This window comes from Lepisosteus oculatus, chromosome 9 (genome assembly GCF_040954835.1).
Source record: "Lepisosteus oculatus isolate fLepOcu1 chromosome 9, fLepOcu1.hap2, whole genome shotgun sequence".
Taxonomy (NCBI): Eukaryota; Metazoa; Chordata; class Actinopteri; order Semionotiformes; family Lepisosteidae; genus Lepisosteus; species Lepisosteus oculatus.
The window spans coordinates 46,555,032-46,576,791 of NC_090704.1; the positions used below are offsets into that span (position 1 = coordinate 46,555,032).

At 43.5% G+C, this 21,760-nt stretch overlaps 2 protein-coding genes across 5 annotated transcripts; both read left to right on the forward strand.

The window, feature by feature from the left end:
• The first annotated feature begins 139 nt into the window (after positions 1–139).
• Positions 140–8,416, forward strand: samd9l (sterile alpha motif domain containing 9 like). 2 transcript variants are annotated; one of them, XM_069194640.1, is made up of 4 exons: positions 140–196; positions 634–845; positions 1,537–1,601; positions 1,959–8,416. In XM_069194640.1, the coding sequence occupies exons 3-4, from the start codon at positions 1,598–1,600 to the stop codon at positions 6,566–6,568; spliced, it is 4,614 nt and encodes a 1,537-aa protein (XP_069050741.1). In that variant the 5' UTR covers positions 140–196; positions 634–845; positions 1,537–1,597; the 3' UTR covers positions 6,569–8,416. The 2 variants fall into 2 exon arrangements, with proteins under 2 accessions (XP_069050741.1, XP_069050742.1); XM_069194641.1 differs by lacking the exon at positions 634–845 and having other exon boundaries at positions 158–196.
• Positions 8,417–9,008: 592 nt separating this feature from the next.
• Positions 9,009–17,602, forward strand: LOC102687574 (sterile alpha motif domain-containing protein 9-like). 3 transcript variants are annotated; one of them, XM_069194643.1, is made up of 5 exons: positions 9,009–9,216; positions 9,766–9,859; positions 10,991–11,053; positions 11,359–11,423; positions 12,209–17,602. In XM_069194643.1, exons 4-5 carry the CDS (start codon positions 11,420–11,422, stop codon positions 16,828–16,830), a joined length of 4,626 nt encoding a protein of 1,541 aa, XP_069050744.1. In that variant the 5' UTR covers positions 9,009–9,216; positions 9,766–9,859; positions 10,991–11,053; positions 11,359–11,419; the 3' UTR covers positions 16,831–17,602. The 3 variants fall into 3 exon arrangements, with proteins under 3 accessions (XP_069050744.1, XP_069050743.1, XP_069050745.1); XM_069194642.1 differs by lacking the exon at positions 9,766–9,859; XM_069194644.1 differs by lacking the exons at positions 9,009–9,216; positions 9,766–9,859 and adding an exon at positions 9,226–9,312.
• Positions 17,603–21,760: the final 4,158 nt, after the last annotated feature.

Consider the following 21,760-nt stretch of genomic DNA (forward strand, 5'->3'; position numbering starts at 1 on the left):
ATACTTGATAAAGCGAGTATGGTTAAAAAGTTACCAGGGCGTTGTAAGTAGGATAACGTTTATTTAGCAGAATCGGATTATTATTATTACTGTTAATGGAAATACAGTAACACCCGAGGGATTCGAGTTCTTCTCTGACGTCACTCCTTCGCCCAGAAAGCCCCGACTCTGTGCGTCACAGGTGAAGGAGACAGCGGTAAGTACACAGTTTACTTCTTGCGTGCAATAATGTTTCCATTTATATGATTTATGCATATAGTGATGAATATTCGCATTAGAATTAAATTCGGCAAACGCACTTGCCGGTACCGGTCACCCGCGATGTCTGTCCAGTATTGCGATAAACGCACTTCTAACACGCCGAGTTTAACAGGAGTCATTTTAGGAGTCCGTGGTGACCAATTTATTTTACTTTACCAAGAGTCTCATCATTTAAAAACTGCAGGGGTGGCGAGTGCAGGGTGAGTTAGCGCTTTTCTATTGAAAGGGACAAATTTACTTGTTCGCCGATACGAAACCAAAATATTGGCATAAAAATGGAATACTGTTCTGCTGTGGCACGAAGCTCGGGTATCCGATCGCAGGCTTCCGCGAGCTTTTCGCCGTCGACATCCTGAACTTTCTGTTCAGTAGAATCGAAACCTAAAAGGCGCCGCCCGCCCTGCGAGCCGGTTCCGCAGCCTCGCCCGTCTGTGGGTCCGTGGAAGTCCTGTGTACGGCAGGGCAGTGCAGTCAGGGGGCAGAGAGCGCAGGGAGGCGATCCGAACCGCTGCTTCTGCCTTGAAGAGCCGAGACGGCCTGGGCGGTCCGGCGTGGTGAGATGTCGGACGGGCTGCAGCAAGCAGGCGAGTGGAACTGAACTTCTCCGACCGAATCGACCTTTAAGCGCTCATTTGTGCTCATCGGGTATAGGAGGGAACAAGGGGGTCTGGCGAGAACTGGCCAGTTCGTGGTGACAAAATAAGGACAGCTGGTGTGTTTTAAACTTGGCAAGACGACAGTGGAGTAACACGACAGGAAAGTGCCCAGTCCAGAACCGAGCTCAGACTGTTCCCGAGTTGAAAGAACCACAGCTGGCTCCTCAGAACTCCTGTGCTTATTCTTTAGGAAGCACAGTTTACGGGCTTCTGAGGCTGATAAAAGAAAAAGGGAGGAAACCCAACCAGTAGATTGTCTGCAGTGCTGTTTATTTATCTCCCTTCAGGCTTTTAAAAACAGAGTGAGAAGTTCATTATCTATTTCTGGAACTCACCTGTCCATATACAATTTTGACCTTGAAATGTGGGGTATTTTTTTCTATTACTCCATTTCAGAATAACAAGAAGTAATAACGTATATTGTGGTGTATCATATAACAGTCAGAAATCAAAATATCTGCACTGGCTTGGTGACTTCCAGATTTGATATTATCATTTTTGCTACTGATAAATGCAGAAGGAACTTGTCATTTTCCTAGATTCTGCGATAGAATTGACTGGATGAATAAGGCAAAATAATACAATATAAAAGCTAATTTTCCCTGATTTGTCATAGCAGAGTGAACATGGAATGCCAGTGACCCCTGCACCCTGATATTGGGACCAAAGGTGTTTTAAAAATGGGTGAGTGTACTGGAATAAATACTGTAGAATTTCAGTTTATTACAAAAAACAAGATAAAGAACAAATCTTAAACTGGTATCTTAAAATGAGAGAACAGAATTTTCATTTTATATATTATATGCAAATTAAAGCTGCACTATGGAGATATATGGAGAAGAAGAGCCCTCAGATCGCAGAGGTGCTGTTTTGTAAAAAAAAATCATTGAAAGTAGAATCAACTAGGCACCTTCTCTACTGTAAAACAATTTGGTTATTATTTGAATTATTCAAAAGTAAAACGAAGTGTTATTGTGTGAAAAGGCTTGTGTTTCCTCTCTTGACAGTTTTCTAAGTTCTTGGCTTGACCTCTTTCTCCAGAATACAGCAGGAAGCCCCTGGCAGAGTGGACAGAGGCGGATGTCAGCGCCTGGCTGGAAACTCTCGGCGTGAAGCAGCAGTACGTTCGGAGACTCCAGGAGGAGGAGGTGGACGGGCATGTCCTCGCCGCGGTCACGGAGGAGTACCTGGTGAGGCAGACCGGGATGAGATCCGGACCCGCGCTCCTGATTGTGCAGAAGCGGAACGAGCTGCTCGAGACTCGCCAGGAGCGCAGGCCGCAGACAGCTGAGCCACCGGCTCCGAGGAAGGGCACGCCGCCGGACTCCCAGCCTGCCCGTCGGGCCGAACCGCAGGCGGCCTCGGGGGGGCTCGGCGATGTGCACGCCCGCCCGGACAGCCGGGCGCCGGCGAGGAGGGACTGCAAGCCGCGGCCCCTAAACAAGCCTGGCCAGGACTTCACCTACGCCAAACACAACGTCCTGCAGCCGGAATCGGGGGTCATAGACCTCATGACGCCCTGTCACGAATATAAGGCCTTTACCACGGCTGCAGGCCTGGACCGCGCGAGGCTGCAGGCCAAGTTCGCCAAAGAGGTCCTCAAGTTCGCCTGCGGGTGCCTGAACGTCCGATCGAACGGCATCATCCACTTCGGAGTCGTGGACAGCAAAGACGACAACGACCACGTGCACGGGGAGATAATCGGGGTTCCTGTGAGGGAGAGAGACGTCTATACCGACGCACTGGATCACATAGAAAAGTGCTTCCCAGACTCGGACTGTGAGTCTGCCAGGGAGTGCATTCGCCCGCCACAGTTTGTAGAAGTCCTCGACATGAGCGGCACAGAAAAGCTCTACGTCGTTGAAGTGGACATTGTGCCCACCGCGAGCATCGTGAAAGGCAAAGTTTACACTGTCTGCCTGCCTAATTTTAGTGAAAAGGCCAATAAAGTACAAAAGGAGAAGACTACAATCTATCGGAGAGTAGGTGCCAAGACTGAACCAGTCAGTGACCTGAATGATTTCTATAGCCGTGTGAAAGACCGAGATGCCCGAAGGGAGGAAGCCGAAGCCTCTTATTTTCAGAACTGGCCAGACTTGTGTGAGGACTTGGGCAGAAAGCTGACTGTTTTGATCACCAGTGGCAAAAAGTTTATAGAAAAGGAAAAGTGGTACATTCTTGTTACTAATAAATTTGAACCAGAGCATTTGAGCCACATTGATTTCTTATTGAACATGAACATTTTCTGTGTGTTCGATTTTGACCCCGACTCGAAAATATCTGGATTTTGTAGTAAATACCAAGACCATCATGCAGTAAACCTTCATTTCCTCCAGAACTACAAAATGCAGAGCACCATGAGCATCAACGACTTCGTTCAGCACTTGCACTTGTTTGAACACACCAGCTGGATATTCTGCAATGGCCGTAGTGATTATCGTGGAAAGGAGGTTCCCTGTGAGGAGCTGGCCTGGATTAAAACCAGGAAGACGCTACTGAAGGAGGCGGTGTCCGTGATCTGCAAACAGATTTTGCCCAAGGGCTCCTTTCTGGTGATCTTCCTCCTCATGGCACCCATCGAGCAGCCTCTCGTGCACACGTTCCACGAGTTCTTTGCCGAGATGCAGGGCCACGAAGACATTGTTTGCATCTCGGAATCGGAAGAAAACCATTGCAAGTGGGCGGGCTTTGCTCAGGCGTCCTGCAGCGCGGAGACTGTGAACCGCGCAAGCGTCGTCGGGATGAAAATGAGTCACGTGAACGCAACCATCCAGCGCATCCAGCCCATCACAGCCCGGGCTACCAAGCACCTGTCGGTCTACAGCAAGGGTCTCTGCTTGCTAGAAACGGTCGAGGAAGAGAGGATGTCGTCCTTGGAGGTCCTGAGTATTGAGCAGTGTGAAGAGACCAGCACCTACTTTGTTGACCTCGAGAAAGACAACATCGAACGCCATTTTTACCATGGGGGAAAGGTGACGTGGTTGAATTTTTGGCTGGCAGAAAAGAAATTCGTTGGGGAAGTTATTCAGAGGGAAGCATACAGGGAGGTCACCAAATTTATTGATGATAGTTTGAAACGCAGCGCATACCAGATGCCTGTAAACATTATAAATATATACCATCATCCTGGCAGCGGGGGCAGTACAGTGGCAAGACAGATCCTCTGGAACTACAGAAAGGACCTCCGATGTGCAGTGGTAAAGCCTTCATTCTCTGCAGCCACCGTGAGCGAGCACGCAGTCAAACTGCGGGAATACGAGGAAAGGGACGTGCAGAGGTGTCTCCCTGTGCTCCTGCTGGTGGAAGACTGTGACGAAGACTACATTGACGACCTGCGGAGCGAGCTCAACGTTGCCGTGAACACCAAGAAGATCAACCAAGGAGCTCTCTGCTTCATCCTGCTGAGCTGCAGGCGGTCCCATAACCCAGAAAAAATGTGCAAGGAATCGCCTTTGCAGAACGTTTCCGTGACTCACAAGCTGACACCGGAGGAGAAGAGAATGTTTGCAGGGAAAAGGAAGAAGCTGGAAGAGCAGTACCAGCCAGAATTCATCTTGACTTTCGTGCTGATGAGCGAAGAATTTGAGACCCAGTACGTACAAGACTTTGTGAAACATATTTTACAAGATATTGACCTTTCATCTCCAGCCACCCGCCTCATGCACTACGTGGCCTTGCTCAACTCTTATGTACAGAACTCCTACATCTCACAGTCCCATTGCGAAGCCTTGTTGGCCATCACCATCCATATGAATCGATTCCGCCAGAACACCTTTGAAAGATCACTAAGCGAACAGGCCAAGCTGGTGTTCCTACACCTGAGAGACGAGAAGACCCACATTGAATCAATTCGTATAATTCATCCCTTAGTTGCGCAGGAAATCCTCCAACAACTCTCGGGCAGCCAGCAGCAGAGCAGCATCGCCATGGATCTCCTGCGAGAAGACGTGCTTTTCCAGCACAGGTTTGGGAGAGAAGAGTTCGTGAGGTATGTGCGGGATTTATTTATGAGACGCTGCCGAGTGATTCAGGGGGACAAATCAGACAGTTTCTTCTCTCCTCTCATTGAGCACGTGACGCAGACAGAAAGCCCAGAGCGGGCTATTGAGCTTTTCAAAGCGGCCTATATACGTTTCAAGAAAGATGCCTTTTTTGCTCAGCAGCTTGCAAGACTAAATTACTTCCACGAAAAGTTCGAAGAAGCAAGATGTTGGGCAGAAACTGCAGCTAAAGAAATGCCCAATAATTCCTTTATTCTGGACACAAAAGGTCAGGTGTTCAGGAAGTGGTTCATGGCTAAATGTAAGTCACTGGACAAACAGACTAAAACGCCTGAAAAGACAGCAGATGCAATTGAAACAGCACTTACAGCCATGGAGTGTTTCAGAGCCTGTCAGAAAGCAGCAAAACTAGATAACAGTATCATGAATAATTCAGGGTTTTTCTCAGAAGTGGAAGTTGGATGTCATTTGTTAAAGCTCATTACTTCCTTGAAACCTTTTTCAAACAAAGTTATCGGCCGCTCAGAATTTCTGAGGTATCTGCTCACGGATTATATTCCTGAAGAAGTACGAAAGCCCTGGGAGAATTTCCACAGCGATCTGAAAACTGTTCAGAAGACCATGTATGAAGCTCTGGAATGGATATCTGAGGACCTGAGTTACTTTCAGACGGACACAAACACAGAAGAGGAGGAAACCAGCAGCACAGATTTTAAGATAAACAATCCCAAGAACTGGCTGGTCAATAAGTCCTCAGTGTACGGACAGTATTTCAGCGAAGATTCCATCTGGTCAGCTAAACAAACCTGCGGCTCAAGCCTGGACAATTTAACCCCTTTCATGAAACGCATGCACATTTACTGCCTTGGGGGTGGAAATATTACTACCATTTTTTCCCTGCTGACTGAGCAGAAAGATAAGGCCCCAGTCAAGGTGCTGCAAGACATTATATCCATGTACCCTAATGATCCCCAGAAGGCCAGACTGGATCAGATGGATCTTGTCAATTACATTGCCTCTCAGATTTCACTAGGCTGCCTCTCGGCTTGCTCTCCCGGACTGGCATCTCTTCCTGAGCTGCAGGAGCTCAGCCAACAGTTTCCAAAGGAGGAAAGCAGATGTCGATCGAGTGCCTTGTTCTTACGAACCCTGCTCTTCTGGCCTGAAGAGCAAGACAGCGAGCACAACAAAGAAATGAAATACGAGATCATCATGTCAGCCATTGAATTTCTCAAAAGAAGCTACCGGGTCAAAATGAAAGACGTCCCTCGAAGGAAGAGGAGGATCTTCACCCACTTCTTCCTGGGCAATGGCAGTGGGTGGGACAGGATTGTGCACAAGAGCAAGGTGGAGGCGCACACAAAGCTCTTCTCAGTGGACGAGAAGAGGATGAAGTGGTTCCGCGGGGAGGTGTGGAAGATGCCAGAGATCACGAGGCTCCTGAAACCCGTCCATGGGTGGACAGAAGACGGGACCGTTTTTCTTCATGGCCCGAAGAAGCGAAAGCTCATGATCCATGCTCTGAATTCGGCTTCGGTGCCTTACGGCAATGAAAACGTCACTTTCTATTTGGGGTTTTCCTTTCAAGGGCTGGTGGCTTACAATGTCACTGTTACTGGGGAAAAGATACCTGATTTAAAATGTGCATGAAACAAGGAAGCACCTGTGTGGGAATGTTCACTTACAGAACACAGCTACGCTGCAGCTATTCCTATTAAAGCACATACGTGTCTGACATAAGGCACTCAAACCTGAACATCAATGATGGGAAAGATCCAAATCCTTTCTAATTTTGGTATTGTGTTCTTCTAAGCTGGGCCATTTCCATGCTTTTAAGACATAAATCGAAGTTCTTGTCTACTGAGGCAAGATGAAATGTCCAAGGATGGAGAGAATAAACTTGTGACTTAAACCAGTTTCAGTCAAAGCAGGATTGATGCAGCTGCCTGCGGAGATCCTGTCTGGCACAAAGACTCCAGCGCTATGCTGATCGGAGAGCCTCAGGATGGTCCCTGTGAGAACACACGCAAAATCTTCCTCTTTGGCCTGATCATTAGGATTGAAATGTTTAGGAAAAAAACATCAAATATGAAGTAATTTATATTTTAACCAGTGCAAAATTTAAAAAGATGATTGATTATCTTTGGAAACGTAAAAAGCAATGTAGCAAAAGATGATCTATTGTGCAAGGCATTCAAAATGCAGCAAATGAGTTTTGTAAACAATAGCTATAAATATTGTAGGTTTTAAGGAGCATTTGAATGCAAATGCTATTATGATGTCCACATATACAGAGTACTTAATTTTCTAAAGAAGAAAAAAAATTTTTTAAATGTTCACTGTTATTATTTTACACACAGGCTTCAAGATTCAAAGGACTGATTGACTAAAGGGAAAAGTCCAATGACAGAAGCAGCCTGCTGTTTGATCTCCAGTGATTAGCACTGTGTCACTGTCGTGTGGGGATACTGAATCCTGCCCACTTTCAGGAATGAGCTGGTTTGATGTCCTTAAAAGTAGGAAATGTTTTTAGCAGGTCTGAGCTATACAATCAAACTGGGTTGCTGGATAGTTTTTATAGTCTTATTCTCTTTTTATGATACCTTCAAGTCTGCCACTTGCTTGAGAGTTGATCTCATCTTTGGGGCGACTTCCAGATTAAATGAGCTAAAATGATAAAGATGAAGATAAAATGCTGGACACCAGGACAGCAGTGTCAGGTTGAACCCTCATCTCGTCAGATCGGAAGCAGAAGTCAATACCAGCAGGAGTATCGTGGAGGGATTCGGGGTTCTTCCTGAGGGAGGAGGGAGTCGAGAACACGCCCCAGGCAGGGCAAGGGGCTGCTGGGTCTGGGGATTTACTTGTATATAAGCACTTCGAGAGTAGATCAGGTCTTGGAACAGATGTCAGTATTGGTGGATCTGATGTTCCCGCCCTGTTAGAAGCTGTGCCTTTTCTGTGGCGGGTTGGCCCTGCTGTCGGACTGTCTGGTCCCACATACACATACCTTCCCCCTGAAATCCTCGCTTGTGCTGTATTTTATCATGAGCAATGTTTAATGTCGGTTTGAATATATTGTAGCGCTTTTCCGGTTCACGTGGGTATGCGCCCTCGCCGCTGCTGCCTCGAACCCGGGCCTCCGGCATCACTCAACAGGGACCCAGCCAGCTGAGCTAAAGGGAGATCTCCCCGCAGCCCGGCGGCTGAGGTCCCTGCTATTCACAGGGAAGGGTGGTGACGTCACTGCGCTGGTAAGCTGGCTCCCACAACCATATTAATTTTATGTACTATATGACTTGCTTTCCCCTTTTGACTCTGTAAAACTAGCATTACTATATTTCAGTGTTAAGGAAAGAGGACACTCCCTAGAGCGGTAGGTGGTGGTGAATTAAAGCACTTTGTATCAATGTCGGATGTTTTACGCATGCAGTGTACTACACTTTGCCTGTTTTTCTATATCAGTGTCAAAATAAAAAGTGATATGGCCTAAAATAATCAATGTTGTTCTTGCAATGTGGAGTTTGCGCCGTGGGTGAGCCGGGTGGAGGCTGGTGTTAGCCTGTGGTTGTTCAGAAGGACTGCTGATCGGGGCAGCGAGCTGGACCGGTCCGGTCCGAGGCGGTACCGACACTCAGACATCCGCTTCTTCTGTCGAGTGATCACAACACTCAGTTTCTTCCGGGCGGGGATTTTAGGACCAAAAATAAAAAATCTGAGAAGTGCAAAAGCAAGATATCAAATGTTATATGTAAAAAATATATAATTGGGTCATATAATTTACTTCATTATCTCTGCCAGTTAATTGTTTTTTTTTCTGTTTGTGATTTGTTTTCTCTTGTATATGTTTGTGCTCCTCTAATTCTATTTGTAAATTCTTTATACATTTCATAAAAATAATTAAAAAAAAAAGATGTCAGGACCAAAAAACAACACACATGTATTACACCAGCAAAACAATAATCTAACATGTTTTGCAAGCGTAAGAAAAAATCTCATGGGGTGAATATTTTTTTCAGAAAACGGTTTCATTGCGTTTTCCTTTTCACTCCGTTGAATTGTTAGAGAATGCAAACCCCTTCATACAGTTATTGGCTTCTCCGTCCGGTAGGTTCAGCCTGTCTCGGTCTATTGATTAGACACGCCCGGAAGGGGCGGCGGTTTCGGGGTGAAGCTCAGGTTGCTGGTCTGTTTGCACGAAGGGACGGAGAAGCGATCCGATCTGCCTCCGAGCACGCAGAGACCCTCTCCAGAAACGTGCATCTCACGCCGCCCAGCCTGGACCAAGGAGGCATGAGGTACGGTTTCTTAAACACACCTGTTGGTTGGATTCGGCTGGATAGACTTCAGGGAAGTCGGGCATGAGCATGATGTACACATTGGTCACGGGGACGGCACGTACCGCTAATCGGTGTTCGTTTGAAAGTGGCCCTAATAGGTTAAAAAACACACATTTGAATGGGCCCGTTAATACAGTGTGTTATATATAATGGGAAAGTGAAAAAAAAAGGTTGTTTTTTTTTTGCACTGGGCCCGCGGACGCGCTGGAAATCGCAATTTTGGTCCCCAGCCAACTTGTTAGGTTTCGATTCCGCAGCCGGGCGGTGGTTCATGTTGCGGTTTTGATGACTTCAGGCTGCCTAGAGCTGTAACATCACAGCAGCGGCATTAAAGGTGGAGCGAAAAACGCGAATAGGAAGCCAACTTCAGCCTCGTTTCTCCTCCGGGGAATGTTTAGAAGTCGGGAAAACGAAACTTGGGAGACCGCACAGGGCAAACGCTTGAGCTAATGTTTTCGGGTTTTTCTTTTTGTTTTTGTTTTTATTGTAACGCAACGGGGGTTGCAGCGACCCAGCCCGGTGAGCCAAAGAGAGATCTCTCCACAGCCCAGTAGCTGTGGTCCTGCTATCACAGGGAAGGGCGCTGACGTCACCTGCTCTGGTACGCCGGCTCTTACACAGTGCCTGTCGGCCGTAAGCGTTACATTATTTTAAGTATTTGATCTTATCAAGTATTGTTCTTAAGAAGTCAGATTATCGACGTTCACATTAAATCACATTTTGAACATGACTGTGTCGCTAACAAGTTTCGTGTTACGAGCACAGCTACGAAGGCTACATTAATAGAAGGAGTGTCGCATTGTATAGTATAGATCCGGACCTCCATAGAATCGCAGATCATTTTAGGAAACTTCTATGTACATTATCGATTGTCCCAGCATGACAACTGGACAAATATGTACTGTAGGTAAGCTCATGTACCCTGTGGGAGACTCTTACATACCCCAGTGGGCTGCCCTGGTGGCTGGTAGGTTGCAGGTATAAATCGTGTCGTGACCACCATTGTCAAGACACGATTTGTCGTTTGAGATGCATTCAGTTCTAAGCAATATACAGCGTTTCGCTTTCATCCTCATTTCTTTCTGGGGATTTAAACTACTCATCAAATGTTTACACAGAGTGACGTCACGGCCAGAAAAAGCAGGCGCTGTTTTTGAAATGTAGAACTGGACCTGCAATAAAATATAATTCACGTTTTCCATGTTATTTTTTTATTTTGAACTTGAACTGAAATATTATCCAGCTGTTCCGTACAAATATTTTAATTGATCTAAGAAACATTTGTTGGACAGATGGACAAACCGAATCATTAAACCTCGGTTTTCACAAAATTAGAGGGAGCAAAACGGTTTAGCAGTGACTTTACTATAAAGGAGGGCGGTCAATCAGTCGTGAGTTAAAAACCACGTCCGCTCGCCTGGCGGTGCTCCTTCCCCCGTTAATACTGTCTCCCCTGTGCCTCTTTATTCCTCTTCCTGTCTGTGAAATGTTTATTCTTCGTCATGTTTAACCAGAGTAGGACATTTTTTCTGCTCTCCGTCTCTCGCGGCTCACCAGCAGTTTTTTTTTAAATGTTCATGACCCCTTAAAAATCGTCACAATATTCTTAAACGTATCTTGATAATCAATTGACCAGTGCGTCTTTGAAATGAGGTGTTCGTTATTGGATTTGCAAGAAAGCCATTTTGTTTATATTTTACACTGATGATTTTTACTTTTTTTTTCTGCTCAGATTTGGCGAACCATTGAACTGGGCCAGCTTGGACGAGCCGGACCGGTTGAGCCCGTGAAAAAGGTGCTTCGTCCGAGTTGCTGCACTCACAACTATAAGTGTCGGTAGATACAAGTCTGAGAATTATCAGATAAATTGGTCACAGTCTGAGAACTACTGGACTAGACAGACTGTTCATGTAGGATTATCATTAGATGATCAAGGATATCTTATCAGATATCTTCTCATAGGTTTGCTGAGGGTTTCAGGTGTATTCCAATAAATTGCAAGATTGTAAATCCTTTGCTGTCTTCTATGGAGGACTAATTTATTATTATATAATAAATATCATATTAATAACCATAATATTCTTATTCTTTTGCCCACAGCTGACAGAAAGTTCTCGATTGCCCAGGTCTGCAGTATTAGCACCACAGTCTGCTGGAGACTATGGGTGAGTGCCCTCTGTGTGTAGCTCTCTTCTGAGCACCAGCTTTCTGTGTTAGCGGGTGCTGTGTTTAAAATAATATTTTCTCCTTCCGAGTTATTTTACCCTGTAACTGGGGTGGGTCAAGCCGTCTGTGATGAGAAGCCCCACAGTATAACGCACACAAATGCTGGCCTGGCTGGGACAGCGAGACACTGGGGTTCTGGGTGACTGGCTTCTGTGAAACTGTTCTGACAGATTTCTCTGGGAAGATATTTACGGAATCATACTGGACAGGGGGCATCAATCGAGACATACAATGTAATGGGAAAGAATTTCATTTAGCATCTAATCATTTTTAAATAACCACTGTATGTGAACATCTTGTACCCTGCACCAAGGAATGCTGATAAAACAATCTTTAACCGAGTCAGGATAGGTTACCCAGTGTCACCTTGCATGTAGAGTTAGGAACACTAAATTATATTGGACACCATAACAAACAATAAGAAGAGTAATTACACCTTCATCAGATTATATGGAGAAGTGGTCCAAAGGGATTATGACAGTTACATTGAATTATGCATTGCCTTTATGTAGGTGTTATGTAGGGTCATTACAGCTGTATTTCAGTACGCATTTCCCCAAATCAGTGTATAGCAGCAGAAAAGATAAAGGACATTAAGTTATAGAAATACGTACACGTGTGTTCACCTAAGCAAAAAATTGAAACTTCTCAATGTGTTTGAAAAGCTGTTTTCTGTTCCTGTTGAAGGTGCGCGTTTCCGAATATCTTCTTCTTTTGATTGTAGAGGATCAAACTCTGCCACGTGACAAGTGGGATGAAAATCATGTGAGCTCCTGGCTGAAATCAATAGGAGTAAAAGACGAGTATATTAAGAAACTGCATGAAGCCGAAGTTACAGGACCAGTTCTCAAGGGGCTGACAAGAGACTTTCTGAAAAACGAGACTGGGATGAAACCTGGACAAATACAGCTTCTGCTATCTGAAAGAGATAAATTGTTGGGGTCTACAGAATTGAATAAACCAGAAAAAAAACAAACAGGCTTTCCTGAGAGATCAGAAACCCAGAGGGTCTCTGCTGACCACCAGAAAAAAGCGGGAGGGAAGGGACCACCAGAGGTGGGAGCAGCGAAGGAGCCCAGTCCTGTGAAAGAGAAAAAAGCCCGAAAGGAGAAATCAGATCTGTCCCTTTGTGAGCCCCGGCCTTTTGACACAGAAGACACTGTCTTTAAGTACGTGAAGAACAGAGTTCTTCCACCTGAAACGGGCATCAAAAACCTAATAGCCCCCTGCCGTGAATATAAATCTTTGGATAAAGCTGTAACATTAGACCAAACGAGGCTGCAGGCCAAGTTTGCCTATGAGGTTATCAGGTTTGCTGCAGGTTGCATGAACATTCGGACCAACGGCACCATCCACTTTGGAGTCAAGGACAATATCAGGACTGACTATGAACACGGAGAAATTATTGGTCTCCCTGTGAAGGACAGAGATGTCTTTGTGGATGCATTAGACTACACTGAAAGATGCTTTGCAAATCCTTCTCACAAAGAAGACGCAAGACGGTGTATCAGACCACCGAGGTTCATAGAGGTCATAGATAAAGGCAGCACAGAGACAAGCTGGGTCATTGAAGTAGACGTTGTACCCATGGCGAAGACTGTGAAAGGTCAAGTCTACACAGTGCGTCTGCCTAAATTTAATGAAAAAACCAACAAGGTTGAATTTGAAAAGAAAACAGTCTATCAAAGAGTGGGGGCCAACACAGTACCAATTAGTGATGACGACCAAGTTGAGTTTACTTTAGGAATGCCTGAAAGAGACAGCAGGAGGGAGGAAGCTGAACTGTCAGGTTCCCAGAGTCCTTCAGATATCCGTGAGGATCTGGGTAGAAAACTCACACTTCTTTTGACAGGTGGCAAAAAAAAAATGGACGATTCTCTATGGTATATTGTTGTCGCAAACAAATGTGATAGTGAAAATTTGATAAACATAACTTTCTTGCATCACATGAATATCTTTTGTGTGCTTGATTTTGATCCGGACTCTAAAACCGCAGGACTATGTGGGCAGTATCTGCATCACCATGCAGCCAACTTGCATTTTCTAGAAGACTACTCCAATGAAAGTGGCTTGAATACCAGTGACTTCATAAAGAAGCTGCAGCTGTTTGATCAGACCAGCTGGATATTCTGTAATGGACGCACGGATTACTTGGGTGACAAAAATCCGTGTGACGAAAAGACTTGGATTAAAACCAAGAAAAAGAACCTTAAAAAAGCAGTATCTATAATCTGCAATGAAATTCTTCCAAAGGGCTCCTTTGTTGTGCTTTTTCTTTTAATGTCCCAGGTTGAACAACCATTGGTCGACACTTTCCATGAATTCTATGCTGAAATGAATGGGCTGGAAGATATGATTGTCATCTCAGAGTCCAAAGAAAACTATACCAAATGGTCTTGCCTTGCCCAGGCATCGTGCACCCTGGAACATTTGAATCAGATCAGCATTGTTGGCATGCAAATGAGTCACATTGATACTACAGTTCAAAGTATTCAGCCTTTAACAGCAACACAGATTGATAAACGTTTAGCTGTTTACAATAAAGGACAGTGTACGCTAAAAACTACTGATGAAGAAAGAATGTTGTCCCTTGAAATCATTGGTGTTAATGAATGTGATAATATCAGTACTAAAGGTATTGATGAAGAAGAAGTGAAAAACATTGAAAGGTATTTTTACCAAGGTGGAAAAGTGAGTTGGATTAATTTTTGGCTTGCAGATAAAAAGAAATGTGGTGAGGTGATTCAGCGGGACGCTTATGGAGATGCGATTAAAATAGTGGACAATATTGTAAGGTTTGGTCCCCCCCAGAAGTCAGTGGCTAGAATAAATATATACCACCACCCAGGCAGTGGTGGAAGCACTGTGGCGCGACAAACTCTTTGGAACAAGAGAAAAGATCTCAGGTGTGCTGTTGTAAAGCCTTCTTATCCTGTTGCAAATGTCTGTGAACATGCAGTCTTGCTTAGGGAGTATGAAGAAAAAGACGCAAATCACTGTGTTCCAGTGCTTCTCCTGTTGGAAGACTGCGATGAAGAATATCTTCACGAACTCAGGCATGAATTAGGAGAGGCTGTCTCCTTGAAGAAAATTAATCCTTTGGCAACATGTTTCATTCTGTTAAGCTGCAAGAGATCTCATGAGCCTGAAAAGATGCTCAAAGCATTACCTTTACAGACAGTGGCTGTGACGCACAAACTCTCGGAGGAAGAAAAGAAATTGTTCTCTAAAAAGCGTGAAGTACTTGAACAAAAGTTTGAACCAGAATTTATTCTGACATTTGTGTTAATGAGTGAGGCATTTGAAGAACAGTACGTTAAGGACTTTGTGGAGCATCTTCTACAAGATATTGACCGTTCTTCCCTTGAAACCCGCCTCATCACGTATGTTGCCGTGCTCAATTTGTATGTGCAAAATTCATACATCTCTGTGTCTCACTGTGAGGCTTTTTTAGGTCTAGGTGTCCAGGTGGAGAAAATTCGGCAGAGTTACTTCGAAAATGCCCTAAGTAAACAAGCAAGGCTTGTCTTGATACATTTGAGAGAGAGCACAACTTTCATCTCTTCCGTGCGCATAATTCACCCCTTGGTAGCCCAGGAAATCGTCCATCAGCTGTGTTCAAGGCAAACGCAGAGTACAATCGCTATGGCCTTCCTTCATGAAAAGGTCCTGTTTGAACACAGATTCGGACGAGATGATTTTTTGAAGTTTGTGAGAGACCTGTTCATTAGACGCTACAAGAGAAGCAAGGGCGACAACATTGACACTTTCTTTTCCCCACTCATTGAGCACGTCTGCAACGTGGAGAACAACCCACCCAAGGCTATGGAACTTCTAAAAGCCGCCTACACCTGCTTCGGAAAGGACCCTTTTTTTGCACAGCAGCTTGCAAGACTCTACTACAGCCATGAAAAATTTGAAGAAGCCAAAAATTGGGCTGAAGTGGCAAAATCACACTTGCCACACGATTCTTTCATCTTGCACACAGAAGGCCAGGTCTATAAGAAGTGGTTTAATGTAAAATATGACGCGCTGGATAGAGAGGGCAAAACAGCCGAGAACACGGCCGAGATCATTGAAACTGCTCTTCAAGCAGCAATGTGTTTCCGAGCCTCTGAAACTGCAGCAACAACAGAAAGAGACTGCATGAACAATTCTGCCTATTTCGGAGAAGTAGATGTTTGTTGCCGTTTACTGCAGCTCATCTCTTCAGTGAATGTGTTTTCCGGTGAAAATGGCCGTGCAAAGCTCCTGAATTATCTACTCACAGAACACGTTCCAGAAGAAATAAAAGAGCCGTGGAAAAAATTTCACAGTCATCTGAAAGGCTTGCAGAAAAGCATATACAATGCTCTTGAATGGATTTCAGAAGATCTGAGCTACTTTCAAACTGACAAAAGGGAGGAGGAGGAGGAAGTTATGAACAAAGAGTTGGAACACCAATACAACCCCAGGAAGTGGCTTCTGAGAAAAACAAGCGTGTACGCAAGCTTCTTCTGTGAGGATATCTCAGACAACCAGGACCTACAGTCAGAAACTACAGACAAGCTGACTCCCCTCAGGAGACAGATGAGAATTTACAAACTTGGAGGTGGCAATGTAACGACCATCTTTTCTTTACTGTCAGATCAGAAGAATGAAAGGTCTAGCAGAAAGCTGGAACAGATCATAAGTATGTATCCTGAAGACCCTCAGAAACAAAAGCTGGACACTACAAGCTTAGGAAATTACATTTTGTGTCAGATAGCTTTAGGTTGCGTTTCACCTCGGTCTCCAAAACTTGTTACCTTGAAGAAACTTCAGGACCTTAGTGTCCGGTTTTACAAAGACCGCAATAATACATCTCCCTCTAGTGCCTTTTTTCTACTCACTTTGCTGTTTTGGCCTGATGCAATACAAAAGGAAGAGCAAAATGAACAGAAAAATAAAATCCTCATGTTAGCAATTACCTATTTGAAAGGGCTGTATGACCATAAGATCAAGAATGTTCCTTCACGAAAGAAAAGAATCTACACCCACTTCTTCCTGGGAAATGGGAAAGGTCTAGATCGGTTTGTTCACAGAAGCAAGCTCGAGAAGTGCATCAAAGGCACACTCAATGAGCGGAGACTGAAGTGGCTGAGTGGGGAGGTGTGGACGACCCCAGAGGTCACGCAGCTGCTGCAGCGTGTCAAGGGGTGGACCGAGAATGAAACCTTGTATGTTCAAGGATGGTGCAAGAGCAGCAAGATACGGGTCCTCCCTTTGTATTCTGCTTCCCTGCCTCATGCTAATGCAAATGTCTCATTTTATCTGGGGTTTTCTTTCGATGGTCCTGTTGCTCTGCATATTGAATGCCTAAAATGAGTGTCTAGCCAAAATAATGCTGTGCAGGAGGTCGTGTGTGTCAGCCAATTATCAGTTTTACTGTGAATGTTTAAGCCCCTAGTTGGTCACATTGGGGGGGGCGGAATTAAGTCAAATGGAAATATCACTTACACATTCAATCAGAAAAGATATGTATAGGGTTACATAGATGAAACAATTGTTTTGTTTTTTAAATAGCAATTTTTTCTAAGAACTGTCTGACAGCTAGTACTTTGATGTCTTCCCCCCTTCCTTCGTATATGGATGAGGGACAGCTTCTCTCTAAAATGTCTAGCACCACCCTCTATGTTGGTTCTTTTGCAATGCTGATGTAACCTTAAGCTTTATTCAAAGCATGATGACACAAACTTTTTAGCTTTGTATGAAGATTACCTTACTTTGTATCACTATGTAAATGTTATTGAAGTACACATGTTACAGTGGACTAATTACTAATATCATTGCTATTGCATTATCAAATCTGTATATACTAAATTTTCATATTTGTTTTTACAAGGTTACAAATGCATACTCCATTCTAAGGGCATTTCTGTTATAAAATGGCATGCTACAACACAAACCTGAAATTCTGAGTTTCTTGCAGTACTGAGCCATCTCCCACTGTCAAATGTTTGCTATAGAGCTGTCAATGCTTAAAATTTTATATAAACAGACTAATATGTGAACAGTAGCTAAATATACTAAATAAAACACTTGTTTTCCAAAAATGTTTACACACTATGAACCAAAATAAATGCCCAGAGAATGTTTACTTACCTTTACTGTCCAATGTATATTGCTCAAAGTGCAACTATATAATCAAATAACTACACACGAACACCATACAGACTAAACTGAACATTCTTCAACTGAGCCATTACTGAATGAAAGATGTGGTCAGTACACTTGTTAATCAGGTTAGTGGTATTAACACACCCAGTAGATAATGCAGACATACAAGTACACTGTACAGTACAAGTGTGTCAGAACTGAAGGAAGAAAGGTAGGTTTGCAGCATTAATTCTATTTTTGGTTTATTAATGACTACACTACAGGCAAAATTGCCTACGTGGTATACTACCAATTTAGCCATTAGCTTTTTGCCTGTATGCTATGAATGTTTAATATTTAAACAAAGTAAACTAAAAACCATTTAAAGGCCATTTATGAATGTTGTTCAAAATTCCCATTTATACAGAATACCCATTTATACGGCAGCAATCTGCATGAAGCATCTTTCTTTAGAACAGCAGCCTCACCCAGACTAGACCCCACAACAAAGCGAGGACAGATTAATCCCACACAAAGGTATAGAACCAGGAGGAGACAGCACGAAAGGAAGCATTCACAGATTCCTTTCAATGAAACCAGATTACCCTTGAGCCTATTCTAAAGAAAAGGAAATAAAGGCAATCACTTCTATTTGCCTGTATTTTATTGTTAGCATTTAATGAGAAAAAACCCCTTTGTGAGAAATTAACCTCCACTGTACAACTTGACAAAACCTGACTCCAGAAATGCAATAACAGAAATGCTTTGCGCTGTCTACCAGTTATATTAGCACTATTTGGTTAGCTTTTGACAACACTGTTGAATATTGAAGAACTTTGAAACCAAAAAAAATGCAAAACTCATTTTAAAAAATTTATTTACAAAACATTTTAACATCCACAGCAGTTTACAGTATTACATCATAATAAACAAGAGGTGACATTCTTCCCTTTGAAGAAGGTTCCCAAATAGTCATCTTTTGGAATCATGACACAAACAGCACTTCTTATGTTGATCTTTATGTTACTTGATACCCTTTAGTTTTGCTTTTGTAACAGACCATTGATAGTAATTTCCAATCAAACACCAGATTGGTTAAGGATCCAATTAAGATCAGCACTGGAATGCCACAGGTGAGGTGGTTACCAGACCAGGGCTTGGGAAATGCAATAAAAAAGGCAAAAGGTCACTATTTGCTTAAATAGCAATGAAATCCTGGGATGTTGAAATTGTATAATGCAGATATAAACCCCATGTGGACTATGTAAATATGTAAAAAACTGCTGTTCTGCAATCATCCCATAGAATAGTAACCAGATACAGTCCTGGGTTCAAAGCAGTGATAGGATGAAGGTCCTATAGCAGAGGACCTGATTCAAGTGTTCAAAAGTCCTCAAGGGCACCAAAGACGTTGAACTCATTGACGCAGTGAAACAAACCAGAGGATGAATTCAACTACATGAAAGGTCTTAAACTAAGGGCTGGAGTAATTCATTTACACACAGGGTTGTGGGAGTCTGGAACAAACTACCCTGACACATCGCAACCAATACCCCGACCTTCAATAAATGGTCGGGGGATCCGAACCAGGTTATTTTCCCCGACTGCAAAACAAATGAGTTCAAAAATCGTATTTTTGTCATTATGTGCAGACAGTAATATGTGGCTTAAATGAGGTCTTGATTATGACGGTCCCAATGCAAGTTCTGTCCATTTGATGTCCCGTGGTGCAAAACTAAGCATAAGAATCAACAAGAATGGAGAGATGCACATTGCAAATGGAACTAATGATAGTACATATAAATGATAGGCCTGAGGTCAACTTCCCCTGCAATTTGGCAAAAAACGCCAAGTCCTTAAAAACATTCAGGGCCTTCAGCTGGTAAAGGTGTACCTGAGCACATTAAGCTGTATGATGCAGATGTTGCAGGATCAAGCCTTGGTCATGTCACTAGCCAATTGTGTCTGGGATTCCCCAAGTAGACACCTTCAGCTGGGTGGGAGAATATCTGTCCTGGGCAAATGGTGAATGCTGTGGTCTCTAGGGGCACTTGAAGGCTTGCAATGCTGTTAGTGGCACATGCACATCGCTAACCAGCACTGATCCCCAGTATTAGGCTGTACTGCCTGTGACTGGTAAGGGGACCAAAGGTCCATGGGTCAGAGGTGCTAGCCTACACTTTTCCATTACTGGTGACCCCACAAATCATGTACAGAGATTAATGTTCTGTCACTGAACCAGAAGTACCACAAAGGTGCAGAAGAAGCGATGTCCTTTGCAAGTCAACACATTAAAAATCTGAGCGAGTCACTGGTTGGTTATGCTCAAGAGATCATCCCAAAACACACGCCAACAGATTAAAGGATGACTATCTGCAATTTTCTCTGTAGAGAAAACAAGACCTCCTATAATTAACACCGCTCAAAATGTACTTTGACAAGAGTTACAAATCTAGACCGCGTTTTAATTTCAGACGAGTCTTTACTTACCCCATTAACTTACTTGAGTGAGGACTGTAGCATGCCAAACTCACAGCACTGCCCAACAGAGCTAAAGCTCCTAAATCAAAGGGACTGGAAGGTTAAGCAACGAAGACCACCCCCCCTCCCAAAATTCCCCCACTAGAAGCAAAAAAAGCACAAGGCCATTAAATACTTAACTGGGCTTAACACTGTACCCATTACCAGTCCTTTAAACAAAACTTTTCTGTCCACTTCTAAAAAGCTGAAATCAACAGCCACAAACTCCAATCCCCTCTCAAACACCATCAGAATACATGTACGCCATTCACACGAAAGCATCCAACTGCACAACTCAGTTCATTCTTCAAAAAAAAGTGTAAAGATTAGGGGGAAAAGAAGTGAAGAGCAGTACAGACTGCAGGGTACTTTATTACGATTTTCAGATACAGAACTTTTAAGACATCAATGAAGCTCAGTACAGGCACCGAACGTTAAAACAGGATTTACGTCTGTACAGAGCTAAAAGTGATGGGTGCCGAGTAATCTGCCACTGCAACAGTTTTCTGAGAAATAACAGGTACTTACAGGGTACAACAAACCTGTACTGCCAGTGTTCTGGGATTTTTCCTTCAATACCAGTATAAAAGCAAGTGCAGAAATGCTGCTGCTACAGTTAACAGAAACACAAATCACATTAGATGGTGAACGTAGGGTTAGGGCTCCAATGCCTCCAATCACTTATTTTTAAATTGCATTTAGAAGCCAAGTTGATTTTAGTCAGCCCCCCCAAGTGTAGTACTACACAATGTTTCAACGGCACCTCTCACCTTTTATCACGAGAGGTTCAGGAAAAGATCCTCAGCATGCTGACAGGAAATTTCAACAATGTATATAAACAGCAAGCAGTTAACAGAGATTGAGTCTATGGGTAGATTAACAGTATTCCAAGTCAATTTATAAAACCTTAAAAATCTGGAGAGAACATCCTTTGCATGCCAAACGTTTTTACTACTTCAGATTGACAGAGATCCAGGGAGCCATAAGCCATAAAACATACCCTTGGAATTGAGCTGATAAGCACTGCACATGAAAACCCAATCTGTCTGCCACAAAAGGTCTTTTCAGTTCATACTGAGCTCAACATTAATAGAACAGGAAGAAAGGTACAGAATTGCATGAATGTCTCCAGATACATAAGTTACTAGATGTGCAAAATGCACAATGAAACTAAGTCATTATAGTCCAATAACTACTACCATTAAAAACTTAAACATTCAGGCAGGTGAAAGGATTTCGTATCTCCTGCAAATTGAAGCAGTCGGAAACGAATGCAAGTAAGATGCATTTCAACCACGTCCTACAGAAAACAGAAAGCCAAACAGGCACCAACCTTGAAGTTGGCAGAAAAAAAAAAACTTATGGACAATGGTAGTGCTCATCCACCTGTCCATCAGCTACAGCTCTTTAGTCACCCTTCAGACAGTACACGCATACTAAACTGCATATCAACCGTATCGTCTAGTTTTGTTCATCTAAAGCCTGACTAAAAGATGATTTTTAAAATTTTAAACTGTATAGTTTTGTGGTGCTTAAAGCACTAAATATTAATGTAGAGCCCAGTAAGCAAGTTGGATTCCTAAACTGAACACACAAGGGCTTTCACCAAACTTGCTACAAGTTTGGGGACATTGAAATC